General features: G+C 36.5%; 1 protein-coding gene across 1 annotated transcript in view; it reads right to left on the bottom strand.

Annotated features, from left to right (window-relative positions):
* The window catches only part of adam12b (ADAM metallopeptidase domain 12b), a 130992-nt gene that overhangs the window by 91402 nt on the left and 18880 nt on the right, over nt 1-20710 (bottom strand). The window contains exons 2-3 of the mRNA XM_067367317.1: nt 18319-18425; nt 14366-14439 (exon numbers count right to left, since the gene is read on the bottom strand). Of these exons, the coding sequence (XP_067223418.1) occupies nt 14366-14439; nt 18319-18425 (181 nt within the window). The remainder of the gene's footprint in view (nt 1-14365; nt 14440-18318; nt 18426-20710) is intronic.

Below are 20710 nucleotides of genomic sequence, written 5' to 3'. Positions count from 1 at the left end.
TCATCTCCCATTCCCTTTAAGAGCGAGATGCGCTCGCGCCATGGCGGATTGCTATTTACATGGCGGAATTTGTTGGCGGAAAAAATGAACGCTTTTCAAGAGAAGAAACCGATCTGCTTGTGCGCAAAGTTAAAGCGGGCTTGCAAATGCAGGCTTTCAAATAGCTCCGCGCGATGAGTCAGTTAATATATATGTGTGTGTATTGGCACGATTGTTCAATTAATTAGCCAATTTCGTTCATCATTATAAGTAGTAATAGGCTGAATTGAAAATAGGTAACCTAATTCTAATACATGCAATGACTATTCATCATTACATTTTTATATTTATGTAGCCTACACAATAATATTCTTTTACACTGTAATCCTTTTGTTTTTAATATTTGGCATGTTTGTGTGAAGCACATCCCTGTGTGTAATAAGCAAAGTCAACGCGCACTGTGGACGCGCCCAGAGGTGCAGTTTCTACCAACGCGCTCTAACAAAAAAATTTTGACTTTAGACCAGGTTTGAGTTGGTCTATGGCGCAGTCTATTTTCAGCTCCTTAAAATAGCAATGCGCCGGCAATGCGCCTGAACACACCTCTTTTTTATACCAGCACGCCCATGGGCGCACTAACTGGCGCAAATGCATTTACTAATTTAAGGACGTGGCGCTGAACGGGAAAACGCGAACGGCGCCGGACGCAAACTAGCAAACACACTTGCGCTGCGCCTTGCGTCGCATTGCGCCGGGTGTATTATAGGGCCCCCTGTGTTTTGAACGAATTGGGTTGAGTGAATAAATAAATGACTTGCCACAATCTACTAGGATGTACTGTAACCTGCAGGAATATCATAAACCGGGATTATAGTTCTTCATATAACCTTACTTGATACAAAGCAGAACAAAATTAAGACAATAAAAACAGTACGCTTCATCTGTATCAACAATAGATCATTCTAATCCTATTCTCAGCACTTCACTTTTATTTATCCTTTTCCCCCACTCATTCTCTTTCATTCATTATATTTCCACAATATTTGCTCCACTGCCTGTCCTGGTCCGTGTCTAATCTGAACTCTGAGGACCACATAACGGCAACAGTTCTGCAATGTCTGACTACCCATCCATTACAGACAAAGCACTGCGAGTCTGGAAGTTTATACTTAACGTTTCTTGTTGTGTTACTGTCAGAGGCAGCCAAAGAAGATCACTGAACTGTACAGATGTTGAGTGATCCTTAGTAAGAAAATCTGTGACTCACTTGATGATAAATAACAAATGACAGCCCAGAAACTTTGTTCTCAGCAGGAGGGGTGAAACTGTGGCTTTCATGATCATTAAGAACTTCTACAGATCTCCTACTTCACTAGTTGGGAAGAAAAGGGCGTTCACACTTGAAGACAATTTAGCAGATTTCGGCTCTTGGCTCTTGTAAATATGTGCCATTTCTCTGTGTCGGTTTCCACGTCATTAACTGCTTTCTCAGTCTATTTTTCTCTCTCTAGGTCTCCCTAAAGGCTCACTGATGCTTCTGTACTAGTTTAATAGAGTCTCCTCTTTGGCTCATTACACAGATCTGACCAACCTTCTGGCATCTTCTGTTCTTATTTATGATGGTACATCTGATCTGTGTACGATTAGTCAGACTGAAAGAGTACATCGGAAGTCAAAGGATGACATTCTATTGCTTTTTTGTCACAATGTAAAAGAATTATATTCTCCACCAGCAGTAAGCCTAAGAGTGGTATGTGTAATGACTGTGAGGCTTTAAAACATCTGTGGCTAATGCAGTAGAAGTGTTTTCACTGCAGAGCATTCTTCATTAACTTATCCAGATGCCTAACAAGAAAAACAGCTAGCGAAGCTTTTGTTTGGTCAGCTTGCTGTTAGCTAGTGTCGAGCAAAAGTAACAAAGACAGATGATAAAGGCAGAACATGAAAAATGAGAATGGAAACTTCAAGAGAAAGCAAGAAAAAGCCTCTGTTTATACCTGGTACCCAGCGAACATTCTCAGAACTTTGGAATACTCTAGCAAGGTTATCTCTAAGAGTCATGAACGAACATTCCTCCAAAGTTACTTGGACATTAATAACATTCCCATAACGTTTGCAAAAGGATAAATACTTGACGTTTTCTCTAATGTTTGCATAACCAAGACAAACATTTTTAAAATATTTAAAAAAGTTTTATTCTAGCTTCATGCATTCTTTTTTTAATCAACACTTGAATGTAAGTAAGTTTCATAAAAAAAAAAAACAACATTTTGAACAAAAAGCTGAGAACATTGTTTTTTTTTTTTTTTCAGAGACTAAAATGTGTATAAACAATGCTTTTATCACTTGTTTATGCTCCTTTTTTCCCTGTGTTTTGATCCGGAGATTCTCTACTCTTTCAGAAGTTGTGTGATAGCACAACAGTGAAAACATGGAAAGCCGGAATATTCAGTCAATGGTGGGTAAGCATTGTTTCATAAATGATGGAAAATTCCATCAATGGCGGGAAAAGAGTTAATGGGAAATGTTCTAAGAACATATTCTGTGTTACCTGGGCAGCAAAATCCATCTCAAAAGATCTGATCAGAAGCGTACAGTAGGTCTGTCGTGATTTGTCGATATAATCGACTGCGTCGACGCTGATAATTAGTCAATGTCAATATTTTTATTCAACAGATCATTTTATATTATTTTACTCTTTAAATTTTGTTTTCATGCTTTGACTAAAATAACCATTTCCTCTTGTGCGCTAAAACAAAACAGAATAACTTTCAAGCGAAGAAACCGATCTGCTCGTGCGCGAAATTAAAGCGGGCTTGCAAATGAGTCAGTTAATATATATGTGTGTGTATTGGCACGATTGTTCAATTAATTAGCCAATTTCGTTCATCATTATAAGTAGTAATAGGCTGAATCGAAAATAGGTAGCCTAATTCTAATACACGCAATGACTATTCATCATTACATTTTTATATTTATGTAGCCTACACAATAATATTCTTTTACACTGTAATCCTTTTGTTTTTAATATTTGTCATGTTTGTGTGATGTGCATCCCTGTGTGTAATAAGCAAAGTCAACACGCACTGTGGACGCGCCCAGAGGCGCAGTTTCTACCAACGCGCTCTAACAAAAAAATATTGCGCCATTGACTTTAGACTTTAGACCAGGTTTGAGTTGGTCTATGGCGCAGTCTATTTCCAGCTCCTTAAAATAGCAATGCGCCGGCAATGCGCCTGAACACACCTCTTTTTTATACCAGCACGCCCATGGGCGCACTAACTGGCGCAAATGCATTTACTAATTTAAGGACGTGGCGCTGAACGGGAAAACACGAACAGCGCCGGAAGCAAACTAGCAAACACACTTGCGCTGCGCCTTGCGTCGCATTGCGCCGGGTGTATTATAGGGCCCCGAAGCTCTGCGACGAAAATAGTCTTGCAGTACGACAACAAATATTCTCATCACTTCATAATATTAAGGTTGAACCACTGTAGTCACGTCGATGTTTTTAATGATGTCTTTAGTACCTTTCTGGACCTCAAAAGGTGCAATGTCATTGCTGCCTGTGTGGATCAGATACCCTCGGATTTCATCAAAAATATCTTAATGTGTGTTTCAAAGACAATCAAAGGTTTTACGGGCTCGGGACGAAAAGAGGGTGAGTAATTAATGACAGAAATTTCATTTTTGGGTGAACTAACCGCTTAATTTCGAGGTGCAAGTTCTCAAAGCAGCAACGAACCTCACTCAAAAAGTACTGTAGCACTCAGCAGGTCCTATCAGCTTCCTGTGAATAACTTCCCTTTGGATACAATACTCAGATCATTGTTTGTCAGCTCCCTCTCTCCCTTTCTGAAAACCCCCTTGTTTTTCACTGGAGCATTTCCTCTATTTTTGCTGTTACAGCAACCGGTCGATATAAAAGAATCACTTCCTGGTTTGACTGTTGACCTTCAGTGATGAGATCACGGAGCGGTCAGCTGCTAAAGACTCATGGGAAAACATAGTGAGGCTGGATGGCTGTGAAGACTGAGACCTTTAAAGCTTCAGTGCTCAGTGAGGAGAGAAACTCAAGCTAGGTTTTCAATAAGAATGAGCTGTATGCTCACAAATCTAGCATTAATGCTGTAAATTGGCTCTGAATATGTTTTTAAATACTGAAAATGCCTCACTATATATATATATATATATATTATATATATATATATATATATATATATATAATATATATAATATATATATATATATATATATATATATATATATATATATATATATATATATATATATATATATATATATATATATATATATATATAAAAATCTTATATTTGTCTCCTCATATTAAGCTAGGATGGGTAAACCTAAGTGTGTATGTGTGTGTGTGTGTGTGTGTGTATATAAATATATTATATAAAATATATTTATTAAAAAAAAAGTCAAGACTTGCATTGTTACAACAGATTTTTAATTCAAATAATTGCTTTTCTGAACTTTCTATTAATCAAAGAATCCTGAAAAAAGTATCATGTTTCCACAAAAATTTTATGCAGCACAACTGTTTTCAAAATTGATAATAATGAGAATATTAGAATGATTTCTGAAGGATCACGTGACACTGAAGACTGGAGTAATGATGCTGAAAATTAATTTTAAATAAAAATATTTCACAATATTACTATTTTACTTCGTTTTTATGAAATAAAAGCAGTCTTGGTGAGCATACAAGACCTTCAAAAACAGACAAAAACTTACAGACCACAAGCCTTCATGTGTTAAAATGCATATTTTAGAAATAATAAAATTAACTGATCAGTTGTGATGCCCAAAATATAAACTACGCTATACCACAGAGGTACACAAACTGGGAGCCAAGACATAGTGAGGAGAAAGACTACATAAGAATAAGTGCATACACAGAATGTAGACCCGGGTTATTAAAAATATATCTTCTGGGAAAATCTCACAAACTTGCAGTTCCTCGCTTTCAAAAGTTTAAATGACTTCTGTGAATTGGCTGACTTAGATAAATATGCCAAGGACTCTTCTGAACAATACACTTCATAAAGCCCATATGAAAAATAATCCAGAAAGGCATAATTTACCATATACTTGGCAACGCTCTATTTCACCCTTATGTTCTCTATTCTTTTTTTCATCTAAGCAGCTTGCTGATGACAAACCAGTCCATACAGCATTTCAAACGAGCTGCGCTTGCTTCATTGAGGGATGGTTAGAACCAAATTACATTAGCATAACTCGCCCTCTCGGTTTCTCTCTTTCTGTTTTATTCCTTGCCACCAACTGTGGATAATGCGCTATAGCACACATACTGACAAACAAAAAGCACTGATGTAAGATTCTCTTCACTCTCTCTGCTTATGATTCCGTGCTTCTAGCTGACCCACTTCACAGAGGTCAAAAGTGACAAAGTTCAGGCTGTTCTTGTCTAGCATATCTTGCAGGTAAATTACATAACATTTATTTATGAAGAATGGGGGGAAACAAAACATACAAACAAACATTTGTAAGTAATTAGGGAATCTCCAGGAAAGAATATGGATTCTGGAGTCAACATGGTAACTGCCTCCAAAATTAGCAGGAGCCATTCGCAATTCATTGCCATGATACCAAGGTGTTGTGGTTGGTTGTCAGTGTGTTGCTATACAATTGCTCAGATGTTCTGGTTGGTTGTTAGAGCATTGTTGTGGTTGCAGGGGTGTTGTTACTGTATGCAACTGCTAGGGTGTTCTATATGACTTTTAGTGCACTATTAGGTGGTTGCCAGGGTGTTGCTAGGTGGTTAGTGGTGTGTTTTTGGTGATTTCCAGGGTGTTGATACTGTATGCGACTGCTAAGGTGTCCTATGTGACTTTTAGTACACTTCAAGGAAGTTGTTAGGGAGTTCTGGGTGGTTTCCAGGGTGTTGCTATGCTGTTTTTTGGGGTGTTCTAGTTGGTTGTTAAGGTATTGCTAGGTCATTACTAAGGTGTTTTAAGTGGTTGCCAGCGTATTGCTGCTGTATGTGAGTGTTAAGGTGTTCTATGTGACTTTTAACACACTGCTAGGTGGTTGCCAGGGTGTTGCTAGGTGGTTAGTAGTGTGTTTTAGGTGATTTCTAGGGTGTTGATACTGTATGTGACTTTTTGTACACTACTAGATGGTTGCTAGTGTGTTCTGGGTGGTTGCCAGAGTGTTGCTGTGGAGTTGCTAGGATGTTCTGGTTGGGAGTTGGCATTGCTATGTGGTTGCTAGTGTATGTGACTGCTAAGGTCTTCTGTGTAACTTTTAGTGAATTAATAGGGGGTTACCAGAGTGCTTCTATGCAGTTGCTAGTGTGTTCTGGTTGGTTGTTAGGGCATTGCTATATCATTACTAAGATGTTTTAGGTGGTTGCCGGGGTGTTGATACTGCATGTAACTGAACAGCTGCTCTATGTGACTTTTAGTACACTGCTAGGAGGCTGTAAGGGTGTTCCAGGTGGTTTCCAGGGTGTTTTGCTACACTGTTTTGGGGTTGTTTTGGTTGGTTGTTATGGCATTGCTAGGTAATTACTAAGGTGTTCTAGGTGGTTGCCCATGTGTTGCTGCTGTAAGGTGTTCTATGTGACTTTTAACACACTGCTAGGTGGTTGCTAGGATGTTTCTTTGCAGTTGCTAGTTGTTCTGGTTGATTGTTAGAACATTGCTGTGTTTCTCTAGGTGGTTTGCTGGTATGTTGCTACTGGTGTGGTTGCCAGGGGGTTGCTATGTGGTTGCTAAAGTGTTTTAAGTGACTTTCAGCACACTCTATGCTGTTGTTAGGGTGTTCTTAAATTAGTTAGTAGTCATTAAAGCAGTGCTCTGTGTTATGGGTGGTAGCTAGTTGTTTTCTGCAGGTGGTTGTTTATTAATTTTCACCCATTTTAAATGTCCACCAGACAAACACTGTAAGTTTGGCCACTTAGAAAAGTAAAAGTACACCTCTGCTCAATAAACTACAAGAGCCAAATCATAAGTTACATGCTGAAGTTTAATATTAAGGGTTAGAGATGTGTGCAATTCCATGAACAATAATTATGAGCAATAATAATAAAGGTTCTTGCTTTATATATAAGAGAAAAAAGCTTGCTTCTTTTGTTTGTTTGACAACTTAATTTTGGTATAATAAAAATATGAGCCATTTTCACATACTTTTAAAAAATGGTGTGTTGTCCTGTCATTAAAAGCTTTGTCAAAAGACTCGCTATTATTACGTTCTCTCTCTCCCACATTCATGCACTCCACAACCCCTGATTACACTACACACCATGTCATTAATTTTAGTTTGAAGACAGAAAAAATAATTGAAGCCTCTGAGAGGAGTAATTTGTAACAGATGGAAAGTTCACAAGCGAGTCCACAAGTGAATCCATAATTGAACGTGGCACTGTACACCTCATCTCCCACTTCACTCTTTCATTGTTTGCTCTGTCTCAGTCTTTCTATCCTTGTGTATCGTTTACATATTCTATAAAGCAACAAACAAAAAAAATTGGATGATAATAATAATATTTCTCTTCATACAATATTTTACATAAAAAATAATAATAATAATTAATAAATCTTTTTTTATATATATATATATATATATATATATATATATATATATATATATGGCGGCCATCTTTGAAATGCCTCTCGGGCATCCTGGGCATCATGCAATCTCTTTGAATGGGGAAACATCAAATTCTCCAAAACTGTTTGCCAACGATTAAATTTCATATTTGAAATCACCAATGAAATCTAACAACAACTGGCTCATAAATTTAGTTTCTAAACGCTCGAATCATGACAAAAAAAAATTTTTCAGGCTGGATCAAGCTAATGCGCATGCGCAGACCTAAATCCGCGTCTCTTCGGAGGCGCGCGTCTGACTGTTTCTATAGAAACCGGTGATTCTAACGGCTGCTGAAGTGACGCGATGACTTTACCAGTCGGTGATTGGCTCTTATTTAGAAGGCGGGACTTATTCCGCCATATTGCGCGTTACACTTTCTCCCATTCAAAACAATATGAGTGACAAGTCTTGTGTTATTCTATAGTCTTTGTATAGTCATATATATATATATATATATATATATATATATATATATATATATATATATATATATATATATATATATATATAAATAAATATAACATATGTTTATGATAACATAAAATAAAAAGTAAATTCGTTTGATTTTCATATTGTTTTTCCCTCCACCAGTGTTTGCAACATTGCCTACTATATCTGTCAGACAAAATCGATCCACATCTGCAACCTGTTATCACATCTAAAATATGATGAATGGACTACTTGCACTGACCATCGGGACACACATCCGGTTTGAAATAATAAATTTTTTTTCCCAATGTGCTGTAATCACCTAGCTGACTAAATTCCCCTTAAAATGAGAATCCTCCGGATGATTTCAAAATCCGGACATATTCAGAGTCAGGAGAAGAGATATTCGGATGATTAGCGTGTACAGAATGTTCCAAACTCAACGGAAGTTATAGTTTTAATATAATTATATGCAGTGATTCTTTCACCACACAGAGTTGTGATGCTGCAGTGTGAGTGAGACACAAAAGAAGATATTTTGAAGAATGTTGGTAATCAAACAGTTGATGGTAGCCATTGACTTCCATAGTATTTTTTGGTATTTTTAGTAGGGGAAAAAAAGTAGTCGTATTTTGAGTAGGGAAAAAAAATACATGGAAGTCAATGGCTATCGTCAACTGTCTGGTTACCAACATTCTTCAAAATATCTTCTTTTGTGTTCAACAGAAAAGAATCTCAGAGGTTTGGAACAACATGAGGGTAAGTAATGATAGAATTTTCATTTTTGGGTGAACTATCCCTTTAAGACACAGTCTAACCAATAAGCAATAGTTAATCAGTGTTACTTTTCAGATTCAAATAAGACCAATCTACCTTTTTATGTAACTGACAAAAAAAAAAAAAAGATGACCCATCTTGAAGAAAATAAAAACTAGATGACATACTTATAAGACTAGTTATGTAACACGCCAGGTATGTATTTTTGTGTGTGATTGTGTCAGTTGTTGAAAGACTCCCTCCTCATTATCCCCACTTTGCTACCAGAATCACAGGGCCACTCTAATAGTGCTCTGGTAATAGCGTCTTTCTCTGGTTTCTCAGTTCATTAGTTTTGCTTCAGTCTGACATCAGAGTAGAGAGTCAATGATGCCATTCTCACAAAAACAAGAACCCTCTTCCCTGTCCATTCATGGACACTGAGTCCAAGTTTCTATGGTAATGTTTGCAGTCGTCACAGTAATGACATGTTTTGTGTGCTTGGCTATGCTCTTTCCTGTTTGGCTGAATAAAAGGAAGCCTTTGAATGGCACACGCTCTGTCTCTTCCTCAGTAACAGCTGTTTGTCTCATCCAAAATAAGCTCTAAATCTTCCTTCATTCCAAGTCCTATGGACCTACATCAATTCAGTGTCTAGGATGTTGACTCTAACGTCATTATCAAGATTTACAGTCTAAAAGAGACACAAAACCAACAAATGAAAAAAGTGACTGACAGCTAACTAAATGTAGGGATGCTACAAGCTAATATTTTCAGTAGCGTGACAGTATAGCACATCAAAATAGTGCAGCTTTTCCAGTAACAAGCTATTTTTACAAGCACTACATTGTTGTTTTTTATGTCACATATTGCTCATGCAGCCTAACAACCAAGAGAGCAGTGGAAAATAATCAAATGCACTCTCTCAGAATGCCTCTCTCTCCCTCTCTCAAGTACCGCTGGGAAATCCAATTAATTTTGGTGAATTAGTTTGTTTCGGACGGTGCATTTCAATGAACCGGCTCCAAAAATGAATTCATCCTTCTGTCACATACAGTAATAGTTTATTAGTCGGATTTAGTGTAAATTCGTGTTCGAGCCTTCAATAGCTGAGTTTTTATCAATCCAAAATGCTGAATGGAAACACCAAGATGTACAGAAAATTTCCAAAATGTAGCACGTTGGAATCAAAGACTAGATAGCCTATAGAAAGAGGTTCACTTAGTTATGAATAGGAGAAACTGCAACGAGCAATATGGCGGAACACGTACCGCCCCCTAAGTAAAAGAGCCAATCACTGATTGATAAAGTCACTGCCTCACTGCAACTGCTGTCAGAAGCTCTGGTTCCCATTGAAACTTGAGACTTGCGCTTAGGACTGCATATGCGCATTGCCTAGTCTAGGCTGAAATATAAACTTTTTTATGCTATTTGAACGTTTATGGTTCAAAATATATATATAATATATAATTCATGTCAGATTTTGTTGCTGATTTGAAATAGGCTATTTAATTGTGAGTTTTCCAAACAGTTTTTAAGATTTCAGGATTCCCCCATTCAAATAGATAGGACTTGGTCTTGGATGCCCGAAATAGCTGCCCGGAGGCATTGCAAATATGGTCGCCGAGCAGAGCTGGCGCCAGGACGCACAAACTGGGGTGGCATTCATAATTCTGGAGGGGGCCAATGGGCGCTCTATATTAAAGTGACCATTATTTTAGAGCATTATTTTAAATTCCCCCGCAACGGAACATTCTAAAGCGCTTAACATGAAAAGCTTAATGTGAAAAAGCTTAATTTACTAAGAAAGTGTTATTAAACCAAACTTAGTAAACACCCTATTAATAAAGCATACTATACAGAAAAATTGGTTTGTGCAGAATTTGATCTTTTAATATCACTCATAGGCTACATTAAGCGACGTTAAACGTTATAATGGTTTTCTATGTGAGGAAAACGCTTAACGTAAAATTAAACGCGTTGCGTTCAAATTCTGGGCTCAACTGCTTTTCTGTACATAGTATGCTTTATTAGTATGATGTTTACTGAATTTGGTCTGTTTATTGTCTTAGTACATTAAGCCACGTTAAGCGTTTTTCATGTTAAGTGTTTTAGAGTGGCCCTTTGGCAACGCGTCATGCAGCCATACTATGACAGGTATCGTGTTTATTTAGTTTTTCCTTGTTTATTCAAAATATTCACAAACTTGTTAACTATATCATGATTTATATGATATATTCCGATTGTAAAATATGTGGAAGTGAATGTGTTTTTTTGTTTAAACACATTTATAATGATCATGTTAGTTGATAAAAACAGAGGATCTGTCGGATTAACTTCACGTAAATTCATCCATTTTTCCAGAAATACATAAACGCAAGTGGCTGGTGAACTGGGTGAAGAGGGTAAACTTTATTGTTTTATACGCAATGTATCTGATATGAATAAAATACTTTGTCAAATTATAACTGAAAGGATTAGGCTATTGCAGCTTCCATATCAGTGTATGGAATTTGCATTTAACAATCTATAAATGTATTTTTTATATAGCCTAGTACTTCATTTAAATGTCTATTTAAATGTCTGAAACCTCAAATAAACATTATGTGGTTAAAAACACTGAATAGTTGTGAAATATGAAAAGCACTGAGCACGTCCATGTCTGGCTCAGCGCCAGCAGCGCGAAAGCAGGTTTGAAGTTAGCAGTGACACACTTTCTAATCACACTGGTGTGATCGTATGCGTTAAAGGGATAAAATCGGGGGTGAAGGGGGTACAAATTGAAACACAAATCAGATCTGAGGGGGCAATGCCCCCTTTTGCCCCCTCGTGGCAACGGGCCTGCCGCTGAGAGAACAAACTTTCATTGAAAGGGACTTAGGTTGGAATGCTTGGAAACACATTTAATGTGATCAAATAATTTGCTTAGAAGATGAAAACATCATAATTTGAGAAGAAAATCATCAAAATGAATCATAATGAATCCTAAAAAAAAAAAAAATCATAATTTTGACATTTCGACAATTACATTTTAAAGAAGTTAATACTTTTATTGATCAAAAACTGCACAATATTAATTAAAGTGACATTAAGGACTTTTACATTGTTACAAAAGATTTCAAATAAATTCTGTTCTCTTGAACTTTCTATTTTTCAAACAATTCTAAAAAAAATGTATGTATGGTTTCCACCAAAATATTAAGCAGCACAGCTGTTTTCAACATTGATAATAATAACATTGATTAATAATCATCATATTAGAATGATTTCTGAAGACTGGAGTACTGATGCTAAAAAATTTAGCTTTGCATCACAGGAATAAATTACATTCTTAAATATATTAAAATAGAAAACATTTATTTGAAATTGTACTAATATTTCACAATAATACTCTTTTTTTCTGTATTTTTGATTAAAAAATATGCTTCATTCCCTTTTTTAAAAAATTTATATATATATATATAAACTACTTCATATACTACTCTAACTACTTCAAATTATGACTAACTTGTATGTTGTTGCTATATTATTTGGCGTTAAGACGACTAAAACACTGTACACATGCTCTCACTGTGACTGGCTTTTTCTTAATTTATGGTAAGTGTTTTCACTCAGTCTTGAGAGGACCGTGGCCCTTAAGAGAATTCTGCAAATTAAGTGGAGCAAAGCTACAACTTCACTGGGCAGCTGCTGATTAGAGTCTTTTGGCGTTACAGTGTTTGCTTCAAATCGAGTCTCTGACAGTCAGCTCTGAAGCCTCAGTCACCACCGCACATAGTCCTAAGCCATTTATTTTGGAAATCCTTTGGATGAGCAATCAAAGTCAGCATTGTTTTCTATTTTATTGTGAGTTAAACAGAGTTCAAGGCTGTTGTTTAGTCTGTGTTGAATTGCTGATCTGAATACAGAGAGGAGAAATTAAATCCATAGGGTAAAACAACAATGATTATCAAATGAATGAATCAGAAATGAGTTCAGGAGGAGGTTAGGTTATCAAAGCTCTTTTATCAAATGCAGCCGAGTGAATAAATTACATCTTCGGATCTTGAAAAGATCCACACAGACTGTTTTATTTGTTGAGGTGTCACCACTTGTTCATCTGCCATTAATATTTAGTGAATCACTTTGCACGTGTAAGAAAGCTTTCAAGAACTGACACTTCTTTGTAAAAAGAAAACACAGTGGAATTGCATCAGATTTCAAAAACCATCCAAATATGTTTTTTATGGTGGTATCTTGATGGTTATGATTACTTTGATGATGTGCACACAAAGCTTTATGGTGCTTCCAGAGAAATCAGTCCTCTGGGTTGTGCGGTTATATATCTGGATGAGCGATGTCATTTGTTTTGTGTTTTTGCTGTGGGAAAGAGTTGAACTCAGCTTAATGTACAGAGAAGGTCAGTGTGTATCAGACGTCCCTGGACACCATTCCCTGGAGTTTCTTTGTTGGTTCGTTCAGTCTGTCTGTCTTATCTATTGCTCTTTTCTCCCCATAAGGAAATGTAATATATATATATATATATATATATATATATATATATATATATATATATATATATATATATATATATATATATATATATATATATATATATATATATATATATATTACATTTCCTTATATTATCCTTATATATTTATTTATTTATTATATATAAGGAGATATCCTCTGGAAATATGTGTTTATATATATTTTATATTTTATATTTTATATATATATATAGCTTCATATGTTCCAAAGGATTATTATTTATGTACACATATATTATTTATGCATATATTATATGTAAATATGCAGGAACAACATTAATTGGGTAATTTTATGCCTATAATAAACCCATAAGATATAGTGGGTATGGCCCCATATGTGCTACTTGTAACATTCCTATATAAAAAATGGTTAGTTCCTGTCCTTGATTCACGATGAAAGACGGTTAGAACTAGAAGAGTATTGTGAGAAAGAGATCGATTGAGCGAGTTTATTACCTGCATTTAGATTTTGCATTTTCCTACAGGTCAGTCCTATATTCATAATAAAAATTCTGTTTAAATGTCCGATGTATTATCTTGTCCTTTTAACAATTAAGGGGTTTTCCCATGACTGACAGCACTAGTCAAAGCATTTGTCAGTTGCGTCTTGTTCCGTGTTCACAACAATTCAATCTTTTCAATGTAAAAGTCTTCGCTACTGACACACTCATAAAGACAGTATTTGCCACCATATACGCATAATAATGTAACTTCTGTTGCTGTTCACATTTTTCAGACAGAAGGAAGGCTTTAGTGAAAGTTTACTTCATGAAAGTTGCATTGATACATATTTTTGGCTTTAATATATGTATTGTGTAGTAACTGTTTTATAAAAGCAATAAGCTACTCGAGGCTAGTGCTGTATCGTGAACTAACCCTTTAAGTTTATGTGTTTTGTTTTGTGGAGACCTCAGACAGGATCAGAATTTAGAAGCATTCAGCATTCAGTTGAGCATGTGGTTTTGTAAAAACACTGTCTTATCATGTGTGTGGCAATTTGAGTCAGGAGTGTTGTGAGGTAGACTTACTGGTTCTTCTCCACAGATAAAATCAGCTGTTGTCCTTCTGCTAGGATTAGGATGCGCAGCGAAGCAGGAGGTGTCTAAATAAATGAAAAACAAAACAATCACTTCATGTCCTGTTTTCCTGTTTCAACCAATTTACTCTAAACCCTGCATCTTCTCTATTGAAACACACACACACACACACACACACACACACACACACACACACACACACACACACACACACACACACACACACACACACACACACACACACACAAAACTAGCCGACTCAGGATTTGATCCAGTGCACCAGACAGAGCCACAGAGCCAAAAGAAAGCCTTCGAAATGTCATTTTGCACATAATAATGTGTCATGGACTGCACAGGGCCAAGGCTTGTGTGTTTATGTACAGCCACTGCATTTTCATTCACTTGACTCATTCAAAAACATGAGGAATAAGAACTGAGTTGTACACACAAATATCATTTATACATGAACCAATTTTTGATAAATGATGATAAACAAGTCAGCAGTATGACCAGTGAGTGGATCTGGGGCTCTGTTTACACCTGGGGCCTGATGTATAAACGTTGCGTACGCACAAAAAAGGCACTGAAATGTGCATACTCAATATTCCATGCACATATCGGGATTTATAAAAAATAAACTTAGTGTAAATATGTGCGCACCATATGGGAGCTCAAGACCATGTGTACGTACTCTTTTACTGGAGTGAGCGAATTAATGAAGTAAACAGAATGATTTTATTTTAAACTCTGTTTTCCATTTAAACATTTCACTTCCCACATTTAGATTAAATATGTCTCTCTCCTTAATAGAGTTAAGCACCGAAATTACATGAAATCATTATCCAGTTACAAGTTACAATATTTTATATTAATTTAAATAGAAATATTTGTAGTGGATGCGTTGCTTTTGAACACTTTTCCTGTGGCATGCTGAGTTTAAATGTTTGAACTACAGTGTGGATTGTTTGGCGCATGATAATTGCGCACTAAATAGCAGAATTCGCGTTCTGAGAAAATATTTTCACGCGAATAATGATCAATGATGTGCACTTCGTCTAAGCAGATAGCTTATGGCATAAGCTTGTGACAGAAACCGATGGAATCGTCAGGTGATCATCCAACGAGTAGATACTGTAAACATTACTGTACAACCTCTGCTGAACGCAGGTGTGCTGCTGGTGTCGTACACAGACTGACAGTAGCCTAAAGATAACCCATTTCATGATCTTCCCAATATTACGAAAAAAAACTTTTGTAGGATTGATTTTGAAGTAAACGGTAAGATATGTACATTTTATTTTTAAAATGTTTTGTCATACAATAATTTACAATGCAAAACAAGGCCGCCTATCTGTTTCAATTAAAAATATATAAACATCATAAAATATAGGCTATGTTTACAGGTAAAATTTTTTAGCAATGTAATGTGATGGCATTTATAATCATATTTTCCTAATGTCTTGTCGCTACGGTTAAATATGGTGTCACATGGAGGGGAATATGCATGGAAATGATATGCAGATGACATAATGCATAGTAAAACTGGGCGTTGTAAGCTCCATATATGGTGATTTCGGGGAGGAGACAGGGTGGAGATTCGTGTACGCACAATCTTCCGCTGACTGGGTTTTATAAAGGGAATTTTGCACAGGTTCTGGTGTACGCATGGTTTTATAAATCTGAAAACTTTTGTGCATACGGAAAATCTGGCTTTTATGCGTACACTGTAAAAAAAATCCCAGTAAAATTTACGGTAAAAAACCAGCAGCTGTGATTGCCAGAACTTTACCGTAAAAAAATACAGTATCAAATGTTAAGTGTCACGCAGGGAATTGTGGGAATGTCAATTTACGTATTTTCACTGTAAATTTTACAATGAATTGTTATTTTTCACTTCCAAAAACTATGAATTTAACGGTATTTTACCGTAAAATTACATTAAATGTACCGTTAGATCTATTACAGTAATTCACCGTATATAGTACGGAAACTTTCTGTAAACCAATTGTCCGTTTTTCAACGCAGCATTTTTACAGTCTTTCATTGTTAAAATCACGGTCATTTTTTACAGTGTATGCACACTTTTTAGGATGAAATCCTAAAGTTTTATACATGAGGCCCCTGGTATTAAGGTGCATTTTTGTCGATCGGATCAGAAACGAAAGTATGACGGAAAAACATACTCTCCATACATTTTTCCGTCATCTCCATGCACGTTCAGATGTGAATTGCTTGAGCTTATTTTGTACATTAGATTAAGTACTGATTAAATCAGGACAGAAGTGGACAAAAGAGACAGATCGGTGATTTAAAAAATCAGGAATGGTGAGAGAACATTGTGCTTGGTACATTTTTCGTCTTAAAACCAAACTTGGGTCTTCAGCCGACAAAATTTAAATCTCATCTGGCTAGCGCGCTTCCTTTAATGTTTACGCATTAGGTCAGTAGGCGGAGAGTAGACGGTCTTTTGTGGCTGTTCAAACACATTCGGCCACATGAGTATCTACACTATGAAAGCAATACAGTCAGTTTTTTGACCACCCTTAGAAGTGGTCGAAAGTGGACAAGCTCAAAACATTTTACACCCCGTTTACACCATTATTTAGTGTTGTCCACTCGATCCGATCGACCAAAACACATCTAAAATACCAGGTGTAAACAGGGCCTAGAAGTAGTCAAGCTCAAAACGTTTTACATCCTGTTTACACCTGTATTTAGTGTCGTTCACTTGTGATCCGATTTACCAAAATGCATGCTTTGGTAAATCAGGGTGGACCGTTTCTTAGCCTATATGAGACAATATATTTGTTTTTTGGGCATGGCCCTATGGTAATTCCATGTTTTTGCAGTACATCTATATTTTTGTCTTCTGTATTCTATTCTGCAAGTTGATTTTAGTGCTGCATGAGCAAAACAGAATCATGCATGAGTGCACTCAGATCCTGGAGTATTTCCGAATAACTTTTTTTTTCTTACTAAACAGCTGAGAGAGCATATCTTCCTCTATTACTCCAGCTGGACTGATATGGCTTTGGGCCATCAGTCGGGCCACTCGTGGCGCAGACCGACAGGTCCTTTATTCTGAGCGGAATTTCCTGCCTGAAATATGCTACCCTCAATGCAACCCCAATCTCCACCTGCAAATGTTTAATCGCAATCACCTCGGAAAGCAAAGCAAAGCCAACCGTTCGCTAGCACTGCATTTTCATGACATACAAAACTTTTTCCTAGCAATGCATTAAAGACCTTCCCAACATTTCAGACAGTTATGAAAAGCTCTGTGTGTCGAGTTTCCAATGCCTAAGCCTCCGAGCACAAGTGAATTCACTGCAAAATGGGCAGTGAAATGGCTTCTAAGTGCCATGTGCCAGAATCAGACATTGCTTTGAGCTACGGAAGACGTTTGACTGTAATATTCACTGGAGCTCGAGTAACTCAGTGCGGAGACTGGAATCAATTAAGCCTTAATGACGGAGGCCATGTGACTTTTTGCGACAATGTCGCCACGGCTTCAGGCAGTTAATCTAATCTAATGTACTCCAAAACAGTTTTCAAGATTCATCACCTCATCACTCAGCCTTTGTGCCTCTGGTGCCGTTTGGCAGTCAGGCCTTTCACTCATTTTCACAAATGACCCTTTTAGAGCTAAAAGGCTGTGGCTCAATAATGATACCGACTATGGGAGTCATACATTGTGAACTAATTTGTACCGTAGTCTAATGTTATACCATTTCGAACTGAAGTGAACATGCACTGGACTCAATATATTATTCATTTAAAAAGAGTGTATGCAACCCAGTGCTATTCCAAATCAAAAACTATAATATAAAATATAAATAAACACCAGCAACGAGACATCATGATGGAAGTGCAAATGACTTTCTAGAGGTTTAGGGAAAAATGTGAAAAATAGTGCAGCAACAATATACAGTGCTCTTTCTTACCCTGGAGCGGAGCCAGCTGATTGGGTGCTGCTCTGTTCCTTCCAGCAGTAGTGGTACCATGGTGTGGTATTGTTCCAGTTTGTCGAACACACTTTTTAGTTGCCTCCCTGCCACAAGTGACAAAAAACTCCCATTAGTGTTGCAGTGGATACCAGAGACACAATATGTAGTGCTGCTGAGCTCTGTGTGTGTGTAATGGAGGCAAACATTTCGAATGACCAACAGTTAAAAGTGGAATTGTAAGCTGAAGACAGCAGTAAATAAGCAGTGCTGCGGTAAATTAGGACCAGCAAAAACACATGCTGAGATAAAGACCATTAACTCAATAGAATGCATGTAGTCCTAAAACCTGGAAGAGAATTAGTATTTAAGTCATGGGTTCCCTCAGGATTTCTAATGTTATTTTTAAGGATGGCAGTTTACTCTATTTATGAGTAAAATAAGGTGCACTATGGAAACAAAATTTCATTCTATTGTTGCCTCACCACAATTCTCTATGGTAAGCCTACAATAATGATATTATATTTAGATTTGGTGGATTTGTGAAAAATGTCCAGAAATTTGGTGTAGGACTTACTTTTAAACAATTCAGAAATTGCTAGCAAATTTCATAAATTATTACAAGTAACACATTGAATCAAACAAGAAATTTTGAAGTAGAAAGGCTGAAACAGTATATTGAAAGTATACTAAGTAGCTGATGGATTGATTAAAGTAACAACCAGTAGATCTTTAGACAACCAGTATGTCTTTTGAGGTTTAAGGTATCATTAACAATAAATTCCTTTTTGGAGAAAATGGGGATTTATACTTGCAGAACTCAACTGTTTCAAACTATGGAGGCCTTTATAGTACTTGCTACTATGAAGTACCTTGCAATTTTATGCTTCAACCACATATGGCGATAGAGAGGCTATGTTTTGTAGTGTAGATTTAATATTAGCTACCTGAAGAGACTTTTACCTAAAGAGTCAGATTACATGAAGAGACCATTTTGTTCTATAATATATATTACATAAATAATAATAATAATAAAAAATTATAAAGATTACATTTTTAGTGCTTTTAAAATGTTAACTGCTAACATGTATTTATTTGTTTTCTGAAGATGAACGAAAGTCTTATGTGTTTGGAAAGACTTGAGGTGACCCTTTGCAGTTCGCTAGGAGTTTGATTGGCAGGCGATCTAACCGATCATAACGCCGAATCTGCCGTTTTGTCCGACAAAGCAGTCAGCGGAGTTAAGGCTGGAATTTTAAAATCTGAACTGATTTACCGAAGCAATTTTTCCTTCATGGTGGAGCTCCACTTAGTATTCTTCAGTGATTTTTCTGTATTAATGAGAAAGAATTTCCGTATTTTTCAACCTGGGAGCAACGTGAGCGGTATTAACTTGACTGTGTGACGAAACTGCCGCATACAATTACTAAACAAAAAGCAGATTGCATTTTCTCAAACATTTATTTAATGCATGTCATGTGCAAGCTCGTGGCTCCATTTAGCGGTTGTATATTATAGTGTCTCGACGTGATCACTCGTCAAGTGCCAAGCTTGTGATTTGTGAACTGGATGATGGTACGTTTTTCCTTTTTACCCGATCTTGTACAGTAGTCTCCATTTATTAACATACACTGATATGTGTTCTAAAATCGGCTCAAAATATCAAACATGGTTTGAAATCCTGTGACTGGATGGAATCAAAATCTGAGTCTGTGACCATCATATATTACGTGATTTTCCATGGAATCTGTCAGCTCAGATCTGCAGACTGGCTCTGATTTTTGGAAACAAGTCAACTTGCTCAGACTGTAAATCGGGAGAAAAATCGGGGCAAAAGTCGTGTAGTGTATTCCAGCCTTTAGTAGATTAACGTCTGAGGACTTGAATAATGGCATGTACTGACATATTTTCACGGTTGCTTATGTTTATTTGATGCTATAAATTAACTTGTAGAAAGAGATGATTGGAACGAGGTGCTACAGCAACCTGTCACGGCACATTACAGAGCAAAAAAACTGTATTTATTGTTTAAATTTCATTAAAAATGACCAAATTTGAGACTTTGTTTCATATAAAAAGTAACCTCCTCTGTCTTATCAATTTCCTCTTTGCTCCGCCGTGTATTTTTCACTGCGTGAGAACATGATGTGTGGCTTGTCGGACCAATGTAACTAAAGGGGGTGGGTCTTTTCGAACTGTCAATTAATGAGAGAATTTTCATTTTTGGGTGAACTAACTCCTTAGTAGTAGCCCAGGTATTCTAGAACTGAAAGAACAAGAAGATGAGTTGTCTTCTTGTATTCCATTCAACTCATAAAGTCTGAATTTTCAATGTCGTACTTGGAAAAGTGCAACAGAACTACACAGATGTTAGAATTTCAATTTATAATCT

This window comes from Chanodichthys erythropterus, chromosome 18 (assembly GCF_024489055.1).
Source record: "Chanodichthys erythropterus isolate Z2021 chromosome 18, ASM2448905v1, whole genome shotgun sequence".
Lineage (NCBI taxonomy): Eukaryota > Metazoa > Chordata > Actinopteri > Cypriniformes > Xenocyprididae > Chanodichthys > Chanodichthys erythropterus.
The sequence above is the reverse complement of the archived record's forward strand: the minus strand, read 5'-3'. Positions and strand labels throughout refer to the sequence as shown.